We start from the raw sequence: 11,743 nt of genomic DNA, 5'->3' as shown, positions 1-11,743 counted from the left end.
ATTTCTATCTATCAGTTTTCATGTAAACTAGTACTCATAGAAAAAAATGTATTTTTCTAAAACTCGGATTGGTTTTTGATAGTCATCTTCGTTAAAAGGAATTAAAACTTTTTGAAGAGGAGTTTATTCTATATTTTAGAGCAGAAGAAATTCAAGGAGGGAGTGAAATATCTCGTGACTTAAAAGCAAGAGTGATTTCAAAAGATTCTGGAGTAAAATTTAAAAAAAAAATGTGAATAAAAAATAAGTGGCCAATTAAAAATAAATTAAGCTTATAAAAACTATATGTCCATTCCAAAAACCCGTTGTCGTCGAGTCGATTCCAACTCATAGTGATCCTATAGGACAGAACAGAACTGCCTGTTATGGTTTCCAAGGCTATAATCTTTACAGAGGCAGACTGCCACATCTTCCTCCCATAGAGTGGTTGGTGGGTTTGAACCATTAACTTTTGGTTAGCAGCCAAGCGTTTAACCATTGCACCACCAGGGATCCTTATATATCCATAATGATGCTCAAAAAATAAAGTCATTCAATTCAAGACCTTTTTTTCTCTCTCTCTCTTGAAATAACTAATATATTCGATTTGGATTGTTTGAAAAAAAATAAACTCATATGTTGATTACATGAAAGTTCAAGGTATAAGCAGAAGTCTATCCAAACACTTTTACTATCAAGAATAAATCAATAAATATAAATATTAGCTTGAGATTCTTTTATTACCATTAGAGACACTTATTGATGTCCTTAACTGTAAAAGCATTTTAAGGTTTTCAATATACAATTGTATCTGTATTTCCATATCATCCAATAAGAGCTGAAAATAGTTCACCACTTTGGAGAGACTCTTGAGAAATTCAAGTAGCATCCACTTATATGTTAATAATAATAATAAGAGAAATTATAACAAGACTCTTAAAATAATAGAAACTTTGAGAGTAAATTGTAGCAGAGGCTCTGGAATCAGATGTTTAGAGTTGAAATCTGGGATAACCACTCGCTAGCTGTGTGACCCTTAGCAAGTTACTTAACTTCTGTATGCCACAGTATCCTCCTCTATAAAATTTGCGTAATGATACTAGTTCTTGTCAAGATTAAATGAGTTAATATGGTTCCTACTCCTGTAGTAACTGCTGAATAAACATTGTCTTTTATTGTTGTTATTGTTAGTTGCTGTAGAGTCAACTCATGGCAATCTTATGTGACTACTGTGCCAGTCCATCTCATTAAGGGTCTTCTATGCCCTTTCTGGGCCTCCATTTCACCAAATATGATGTCTTCCTCTAGCAGTTGATCTCTTCTGATGATGTATCCAAAGCAAGTGAGTCAATAATATTCTGTTGTGATTCATAAAGTTTTAATTAACTTTCTGACGTAGATCACCAGGCCTGTCTTCCGAGTCTGTCTTAGTCTGAAGCGCCGCAGAAATCTGTCCACCATGGGTGACCCTGCTGGTATCTGAAATACCAGTGGTATAGCTTCCAGCATCATAATAATACACAACAGCTAACAACAACAACATACATAACAACCTCATTTGCTTAGTTTCCCTTCAGTAAATGAAAAATGTTTTTCTGAGGTGTTCGTAATCACTGCTTTTTGATCTTACCAATATAAGATCTTATCAATATCACCCCGGCACTGCCAGACCCTTCTGGCTTCTATTGCATTGCTCTCTCCACTATTCTAATGGGTATTTCTCTCTTCTCAAGCCCCAAAATTTACAGAAATGTTTCCATTTCTCCTCCAGACTCCCTCCACACATGGGAAGAAGACAAACAAGAGGAGAAGAATGTGGAAGAGTTCTAATAACAAATGTGATTTTTTAAAAAGAAAAAAAAAATCCAACCATTTTTATGACCTTGGTTTTCTGAATAGTTTGATATCAAAAACCCTTTATTAGAGGATAGCTTGGAAAGAAATGAGAAGACTTGGTCACTAAAATAAAGAGTAAAACCTGACTATCATATCCTGATTTCATAAGACAGTGAGTGCGACTTCACAGATAGCTTTGCAGAGTATAGAAAGAGAGCATATCCCCCACTGGCACAAGAATGAATTCTTCCTACTTTTCTTATCTACACAAGAGTGAGAGCTTCAGGAGTCAGGCAAAGCCGGGATTGAATATTCACTGCACTTCTTCCAAGTTTATAACTTTGAGCAAGTTATGTTCTTTTAGACTTAGTCAATTCTTGGTGAAGTCTTGTCTGAATTCATAAGACAGAATTATTTACCTTCTTCAAGCACTTTGTTTTTGTATCTGCTAGGGAGAATACCATCTCGTACTTTGATTTGTATCAATTTCTGTCATCTAAGTGATTTTTTTCAGAGAAAAGAAATCACATCATACTCATGTTTTATAATCAGAAATGTTAATGACTAAATAAAAACATAGAAACAATTCTGATAAAAGTAGCATACAATGGTGTTAATTTGCTTTAGCCTCTGGGAGACTGCCTTGCCTCAGTTATTCCTCTTCCTGGAAAGATTTCTGAGATATATACACAAAAAGGCAATGTAGGGGGACACAACACATTATTAGCTAAAACATTGGCCCCAAACTTCAGTGTGGAACTAGTAGGTGGGCAATGTGGAAGGACAATTATTTTTTCCTAAGATAGGCTGAATGGCCTAGAAATAAGCCCAGCTCCCACTTTCCACTGTTCCTCTGATATCCTCCCCTTTACTAAATCAATTTTAGACCTCTCGAAAGTTTAAAAAAACAAAGACGTCATTTTGATGACTGAGGTATGCCTGACCTAAGTCTTGATCTTTTCAATAACTTTAAGTGCATATGAAAGCTAGGCAATGAAAAAGGAAGACAGAAGAAGCATTGATGCATTCAAACTGTGGTGTTCATGAAGAATTTTGAATATACCAGGGACTGCCAGAAAAATGAACAAATTAGTCTCGGATGAAATATAACCAGAATGCCCCTGTAATCATTAAGGTTGTGTGTCTACTCGGCTGGGCCATGGTTCTCAGTAGTTTTGCAGTTATGATGTACTTTGGCAATTGTATGATGATGTGATCACCTCCGTAATGAGATCTGATATAATGTGATCACCTCCATGATCTGCTGTGAGTAGCCAATCAGCTGAAAGAGAGTTTCCTTGGGGAAGTGCCCTGCATCCAATATAGGTGGACTTTCTGGTAAGGCTTGTGGCCTTTTGCTCACTCTGCATCCTGCAGCTGGCTCTTGTTCATGTGACCTCCAGTTTTTGGGCCTTGAGCTAGCAGCTTATCTGCTGTCTTGCCTGTCAATCTTTGGATCTGTCAGTCTTTGAAGGCTGTGAGCAAGAGCCCTGCTCTCTGACCTGCCAATCTTGGGTTCATCAGCCCCTGTGGCTACCTGAATCAGGAGAAGCCTCAGCTTGACCCACGGACTTGGGACATTCCAGTCTCTACGACCAAGTGAGCCATTTCCTTGATATAAATCTCTCTATTTTTTTTTTTATATATTTATTAGTTTTGCATCTCTGGAGAATCCAGCATAAGACAGCCCCTTAGAAGAGAGGATGGCAAGACTTTGTCTTGCTTACGTTGGACATGTAATGAGGAAAGATCAATCACTAGCAAAGGATATCATGTCTGGTAAAGTAGAGGGTCAGCAAAAGCAAGGGAAACCCTCAATGAGATGGATCGACGTAATGACAAAACAATGGGCTCAAACATGCCAACGACCATGAAGATGGTGCAGGACTGGAGTTGAAGCTGATTTAAGGGCAACTAACAACAACAACAACAACTGAACCAACAACTCTAAAATCTGAGTCTTAGAATTTCAGCATTTGATTCATTAAAAAGCGAAACCACTCACAAGTACTATAGAAAAGAAAGTAAAAGAAGAAAGAAAAAAAAGGAGTTATATTTGTCTCAATGCCTAGAGCTCCCAGACTATCTCATTTGTCTTGTATTGTAGTTCTCTGGAATTTGGGTTCTTCTAATAACCAACCTGAACTCTTTTACTTAATTGATGCCATTATGGGAATGGTTGTTTTCCTACTTATTTTGAGTTACTTGAGTAGAATTCCCAAGACAGTCTATCTTCCCATTCTAGTTATACTCAGGAAAACATACGGGGGAAGGGGAAGGAGGGAGAGAGAAAGAGATTAAGAAAAATTCAACAGGGAGTCAGGTTTATATACTGCTTACTCATGGAAGAAACAAGGCAGAAGAGCAAAGTAAGTTTGTCTTCGTAGTTCTATATGGTTGATCCCATCAGGGTAGGGAAAGATAGTCTTCACCCTGTTTATTTCAACTCTTGAACCCAAAAGCAGCAAGGATAGTGAATTAACTAATCTGTGGGAATGGGAGATATTCAGAGAGAATATCTGAATACCACCTACATAATAATAGACAGTCCCAGCAGGCATGGACATATGGTGAGTAGTTATTGGAAGGTTTCGAGCAAGGATGGGTTAGAAAAGCATGGTGTTGGGCAAGTTAGTACAAAGTATAAAGGTTTCAATTACTCAATTTCCCAGGAAATGGTAGGATGCAAACAGGGCTAAACCTCAAGTGATTGCTTTAAAATCGCACATAAGCATTGTGAATTGATTTCTGAAATCTTTCAGAATCAATGCTTCAAGACACAGACCTGAAATTTTGAGTTAGCTGTCAGGCATTTCATGTCATTCACATTTGCACTAGACTTATCATTACTGAGTTTTGGATGAAGATAGAGTAGTGTTCAACGAACAAAACTGAATTTTTGTGTTTTTTTTTTTTTGTTGTTGTTGTTGGGGGAGCTGGTATAGCTCCTTGCTTCAGATCTTACCTGTCCTTTCTTTGGCTTGACCACATCCCTTTAGGAGATTAGGGAATCAGGTCTGAGTCTACTCTGAAGGCACCTTCTTGAACCAGTAGCCTGATTTAACTTGTAGAAACTTTTCCTGAATGCCATGGTTAGAAGATGTGATGACTGATGTTAGAGGCATAAAGTCTTACAGGAAAAATGAGGTATGTACCTGAAAAAGTTAAGAACACTCAAAAATATCTGAAAAAGAGAGTGAATATTTAAAGAGAGAAAGTGTAAAATAAACCTATTAGAAATAGGTGATATTAGTTTTTAGTTTTTCAAAACTAGAGAAGACACATGTAAAACTTGGTAAGGAGAAAGGAGACAAAGATAAGAAGGGAGGCAAGAGGAGGATATTTCAGGTAGAAGAGATTCTCTTTAGAAATGCTCAGAAATCAGAAAATGGAAGAGATGGGTTTATAATAATAACAGGTTTGCTATACTGGATTGGTAATTAATAAGCCACCATAGCAACCGGAGATAAGGCTTTATTTTCTGCAAAAAGTAACACAACATTAATTTCAGTAGAATATTAAAGTATGTTGTATGTAGAAAAAGTTAGGAGTTAAATGAGGCTGAATCATGTAATCAAGGAACAAATATATCCATTAAAAAAAAAGTTGTCATCGAGCCGATTCCAACTCGTAGCGACCCTATAGGACAGAGTATAACTGCCCCATAGGGTTTCCAAAGAGTGGCTGGTGGATTCAAACTGCTGACCTTTCGGTTAGCTGCCAGGCTCTTAACCAGGTAATCTAAATAAGAAACTATTAATAAAATGTTCTTTCCTAAGGCATACACAAAGCAAGATAACCATCAATGACAGACAATATGGGAAGTTTATTATACCGTGTTTCAGTGATTAGAAAAGAGTTATCCCAGAGGATTTGAGATCTGTTTTCTTTTTAAAGAGGGTCAATTTGGAGGAAGAAAATAGTGAGAATGTAAAACGTGTACACAGGTATGGAAGGGGAGTCACTTGAAGAAACTGAGGCTCTATAAAGTAAGCTTGAGAGAATGGAGGCTTGAACAGAGAAAAGTAAGATTGATATTTTTTGGAAATCTGTTACAACAATGGGAGCATTAGGACAAGGCATAAAATTGAGATGAAGATAGTGGAAATAAAACTGTGTTAGTGATATAGCAAAGGAGCTCTGTGGTGCAACGGCTAAGCACTCAGCTGCTAACCAAAAAGGTTGGCAGTTTGAATCCACCCAGTGCCTCTGCAGCAGAAAGACCTGGTGATCTGCTTCTGTAAGAATTACAGCCTAAGAAGCCCTACGGGACATGTATAGTCTGTCACATGGGATCGCTATGAGTTGAAAATGGATTCAACAGCACTTAACAACAACAGCGTGACACAGCAAAAGGAAAAAATAAGGAAATCGTGATGATTCATTCGGTTTGGGGACTGAGGGAACAATACCCAATAGACGTAAAAATGAATAAAGTTGGTAAGCAGATGAAAATAAAAAAATTCAACCATAAACTGGGTGAGTGCTGAGGGTAAAGGTGGAGGTAGCAAGTTTGATTCAAGGTGAAGCTTCTAAGTGGAAGAGTTCTGCAGAAAATGTGGGACTCAGGAGAGACTCAGGGGATTCTGAAGTCACATAAGTAGATGAGAGTTGAAGGACAATGAAAGCTGAAAAATAATCTTGAGTGAGTGTTTCTTTGTAGAAGGGAATATGAAATGAAAAGAGAAAAAGCAATGACAGAATTCTGAGTTATCACCAAATTTGGGAAGTGAAAGAGGGAAAAGCCAATGAGGGAAGCAGGGATAGTATGGTGTCAAGAATGTAAGGGAAGGAGAAACTTTCAAGGATGGACCAGTTGTTCTTTGGATGTTAGTGGTAATGAAGACAGAGTGAAACCATTGGATTTTCAATCAGAAAGGCATTGGTATATTTTAAGAAAAGCGATAGGGAAAGTCTAGAGTAAGTAATTGGTTGAAAGTGATTCAGGAAGGAATGAGGACAATAAATATACATTACGCAGTAGGAAAAAAGAAAAAAGGTGTTGATAGAAAGGAGAAAAATAATCTAAGTAGAGAGCAGAGTAAAAGGTTTAGTTGTATTTTTCTCCCAGATAAGGAGATTTGTACACATATGATAACAAGATTAATGAAGAGAGAAAAAGAAAAGATTCTGAAAAAGGAATAAATTAATAAGACAATATCCTATAATGTGTGGGTTTTAAGTTGTATTCCAGAAAGCAAGAAAGAAAAGTTCTGTGATCTCCATCACTCCCATTAAATTTTACTAAATCAGCTCCGCCTTTATTATTTACTGTATTCTATTTCCATAAATTGTTTCATTTGTCCAAAGACTTCTAGTACAAAACATGTATGAAAACCACTTACCTAGAGGATACAGAATAAAAGGGTTGGAGGAGGTAGAATGGGCCATCTTTTAAAAGAAGGAAAAGCAACATATACATATTGCTATAGTTTTGTTCCTCTGAGTCATTGTTAACAAGGGATATATATAGAGAGAGATTATATATATATATTGTTGTTGTTGTAGGTGCCGTTGAGTGGGTTCTGACTCATAGCGACCCTACCAGACAGAGTAGAACTACCCCATAGGGTTTCCAAGGAGTGACTGGTGGATTTAAACTGCCAACATTCTGGTTAACAGCCAAGCACTTAACCACTACACCATCAGGGCTCCAGGGCTCCAATATATATATATATATATATATATATATATATATACATACATGGAGGGAGGGAGGGAGAGTTCTTTAGAGGCAGAAAGGTGAGAAAGATGGGTGAAATTCACTAGTGATAGCTTTGTCTTTTCTTTAAAATATTCGATAAAATCATATGCCAAGGATCAGAGGAAGAACTGGGAGAATTTAAGGAAACAATTTTGAAACAATTATGGGTAGATTGTTAGGGAATCAATAAGAGTTGAATATGGAAAAGAACACTACCTTAATCATTTGTTATCCTTTCAACTCTGTCTACTTTTATATTTTTCTAAACACGGTGGTTTAAAATACAGTCCCCTGACAGCAAGATCAGTATCACCTGGGAATTTGTTAGAAATACAAATTCTTGGACCCTTCCCTAGACCTAGTGAATTAGAAACTCTGAAGATGGGGTCTAGAAATTTGTGTTTTAACAAGCCCTCCAGGTGATTCTAATGCATGCTAAAAATTGAGAACGACTAGTCTAAAATATCAGATGTGCTTTTTGACTGGATATTTTCCATACAACAATTTTAGTTGCAAGCATCTATGGAATATGGACTATTTCCTTCCTCCTTTGTCTTCCTCTTCATCCCCAATACACAGATCTATCCAGAGACTGGAATTTGGTAAGTGCATTTACTCTCTGACCAATGGTAGTCACCCTCTAGAAGGCTTAAGTCTACTGGGAGTTGAAATCCTCATTTCCAACCAGGAGATGGAGAGCCCCAATCAGACCACTGCTCAGGAGTTTATCTTCTCAGCTTTCCCTTATTCCTGGGGAGATTCTGTCCTCTGCTTTGTACCTCTGTTCGTCATCTATGCTTTCATTGTTGTTGGAAACCTGGTCATCATCACAGTAGTCCAGCTGAATACTCACTTGTACATGCCCATGTATTTATTTATCAGTGCCCTTTCTTTCTTGGAGATTTGGTATACCACAGCCACCATCCCAAAGATGCTCTCTAGTCTGCTTAGTGAGAGGAAGAGCATTTCCTTAAATGGCTGTCTGCTGCAGATGTATTTCTTCCATTCCGCAAGCATCAGCGAGGTTTGTCTGTTGACAGCTACGGCCTTTGACCTCTACCTGGCCATCTGCAGCCCTCTTCATTACCCCACCATCATGACCCACAAGCTATGTGCCCAACTGACTTTAAGCTGCTGTGTTTGTGGCTTTATTATACCCCTCCCTGAGATTGCCTGGATCTCCACACTGCCATTTTGTGGCTTTGATCACCTTGAGCACATCTTTTGTGACTTCCTCCCAGTGCTACGCCTGGCCTGTACAAACACACAAGCCATCATCATGATTCAAGTAGTAGATGTTGTCCATGCAGTGGAGATTATTATAGCTGTGATGCTCATTTTCATGTCTTGTGTTGGTATTGTGGTTGTGATTCTACGTATTCGTTCAGCTGAAGGTCGTCGTAAGGCATTTTCCACGCGTCTCCCACCTCACTGTCTTTTTGCTGTTTTTTGGCAGTGTGGCTGTGATGTATCTACGCTTCTCTGCCACCTACTCCTTATTCTGGGAGACAGCCATTGCTCTAGGTTTTGCAGTTTTGTCCCCCTTCTTTAACCCTATTATCTATAGCCTGAGGAATAAAGAGATAAAAGAAGCTATAAAGAAGCGCATGGGTCAGGCTAAAACCTTTTTCCATAAGACCAGGAATCTCAAATGAGATCTTACTGTGAGAAGTTTATATAGTTGCTGGCTCTTCTTCATCTTCAACAGCTCTGTTTTTTTTCCTTCAGCCTTTTACTGAAACTGGTCTCCCTATGGTCACCAATAAAATCCACTGATTGCTTGATTCAATAGCCTCTTTTCATCCTTATCCAATTTGACATCCTTTTGGATCTGATTTTGTTAATTAAACATTGTGTCATCCTACTTTATTTAAGGTAAATTCATTTTGTTGAAATAATCTGGGTCAATATTTAATTTTAACATAGTCAAAACCTTTTCTTTTTTTCAGACATAGTAATTAAAAAATTATCTTCTTAAAAATAAGCTATCCCATGGAATCCCAAAAATGGTTCTATTTTCTAAACTGGGTATTCATGTGTTGATCAATAATGAATTTAACAGTTACTAAAATTAACCAGTTTTTAATGATAAATCAGAAAAATTAGTCTTTGTTTTCACTATGATCAAATGCATTGTATATATTAGGTAACAAATAATAAATATCTATTCAATGAATAAACCTCTACCACTATGCTGTATTCTGATTGTTTCGGCTGACTGATATATATTGGACTCAACTCTTCGCTTTTCAAGCTCTCTCCTTCCTTGGCTTTCATGCTTTTGGACTATCTTTTTTCTTCTGCTTTTTGTCAAGGACTCTTTCTTTTGTGGAGTTTTCTTCTTATACTTCTTCATAAAGAATGATTTTCTCCGGGGTTGAGGCCTCTGCTGGGATGGGATAAAGCTTATCACTGTGCTGATGTTGGTAGATTTTTTACTCTTTCATTGCCTGCCAACACAAGTCCTAGAATTGTCAGCCTAATTTCCCCACTCCTGTACCACAGCGCTTCCTGCACAGTAGCTCCTAAAACTTAAAATTAAAAATAAGATGGAAAGATGGAAGTAAGGGGAAAGGTTTTATAAAAAGAGGCTAATAGTATTTAATAAAGAGCTGGAATGGGGAAGCGAATGAAAATGAGAGAAAAAGTCATAGGTTGTGGTTTGAGTAGTTCTGGTAACAGAAAGGCTTCAGAGAATACTTGGTGAAAGAACATGAGGATCCACAATCAAAGTAAAATTGTATATTTTCTGAGACTTGAGGAATCTTTACTATCTACCTTTAGATCTCTCCCTAAATTTAATTTAGGGAGAGTTCTTGGCACAAACCAAGGACAAACAGTGGACTTCTTTTAAGGAATGCCTAAATCCACAATCAACACCCATGGAAGCAGCAGACAAGAGAGCAAATGACTTGTTGCACTGGGCAAATCTGCTTCAAAAGATCTCTTTAAAGTGTTAGAAAACAAAGATGTCACTTTGAGGACTAAGGTGTGCCTGATCCAAGCCATGGTCTTTTCAATTGTCTCATATGCGTGTGAAAACTGGACAATAAATAAGAAAGACTGAAGAAGAATTGATGCCTTTGAATTATGGTGTTGGTGAAGAATATTGAATATCCTATGGACTACTTAGAATATACTTGGACAAAATACAGCCGGAATGCTCTTTAGAAGCCAGGACAGGGAGAATTCATCTCACGTAATTTGTACATGTTATCAGGAGGGACAAGTCCCTGGAGAAGGACATCATGCTTGGTAAAGTAGAGGATGAGTGAAAAAGAGGAAGACCTTTAACAATATGGATTGATACGGTGGCTGCAACAATAGGCTCAAACATAGCAACAATTGTGAGAATGGTGCAGGACCGGGTAGTGTTTTGTTCTGTTGTACGTAGGATTGCTATGAGTTGGAACCAACCCAATGATATCTAACAACAACAAAAACATGAAGGATGAGTGAAAAAGAGATGCAAGAAATGTTTCTGGGTTTAAATATTGTATCTTCTTTAATGCCCGTCAAAAGACATAAGGAATGGAATTACTTTACTGATTGATTATTTTTACTGCACTTTCCTAAGTTCAATATTGTTATAGAATTCATACACATAAATCTGCTGCATATGAAAGGGATACACCATTTTTTTTCTGTTCTCTCCATTTTTTCATTTTATATTATATAATTCTTTCCTAGATATTATTAAACTATCTAAAACTATAACTAAAATTCCTCTCTTTCCCACTCTACCATACTTTAAGCTGCTCCCTCAAGCTGCTCTTCTCAATGAAGACAGAGTTATTTTTTGAAACTTAGATCTGATCATCATACTATCCTGGTTTAAAACTTCCTATGATTAAACCTGCCTTCACTCCAAAACGTGAATATAAAGTAATTGTACTAGCTAACATGTGTGTGTGTCTGTGTGTGCGTGTTGAATGAAAAATATGTCTAGCTGAGGAAAAAAAGAGGAAACAGAGAAAGAAAGTTCATGGTATGTTCACATTCATATGTTACCTTGTAAATGGGATGTTCATGTATACACAGGATTAGGAAGAGGACAGCAGCTGTAAGCTTATCTCTTGTTTACTTTAGATATACAGTCAAGCCTCAATATTCGAGATTCTTTATTATAGAATTTCTATTTGCTAAAAAGAAAACTCCCAGATTACTCTCAAAGCATCAAAATCACCCCAGCTGTGGACCATGCTCTTGGGGAACATCTAGCTC

The 11,743-nt window shown here is 37.3% G+C and overlaps 1 protein-coding gene across 1 annotated transcript; it reads left to right on the top strand.

Annotated features, from left to right (window-relative positions):
* The first annotated feature begins 8,210 nt into the window (after positions 1-8,210).
* LOC101347320 (olfactory receptor 6K2) lies at positions 8,211-9,174 on the top strand. Its single transcript, XM_012559748.1, is given in 2 exon segments — positions 8,211-8,935; positions 8,937-9,174. Coding segments are annotated over 2 exon segments (963 nt in total).
* The last annotated feature ends 2,569 nt before the right edge of the window (positions 9,175-11,743 follow it).

Source organism: Trichechus manatus, unplaced genomic scaffold (genome assembly GCF_000243295.1).
Source record: "Trichechus manatus latirostris isolate Lorelei unplaced genomic scaffold, TriManLat1.0 scaffold00300, whole genome shotgun sequence".
Lineage (NCBI taxonomy): Eukaryota > Metazoa > Chordata > Mammalia > Sirenia > Trichechidae > Trichechus > Trichechus manatus.
The sequence above is the reverse complement of the archived record's forward strand: the minus strand, read 5'-3'. Positions and strand labels throughout refer to the sequence as shown.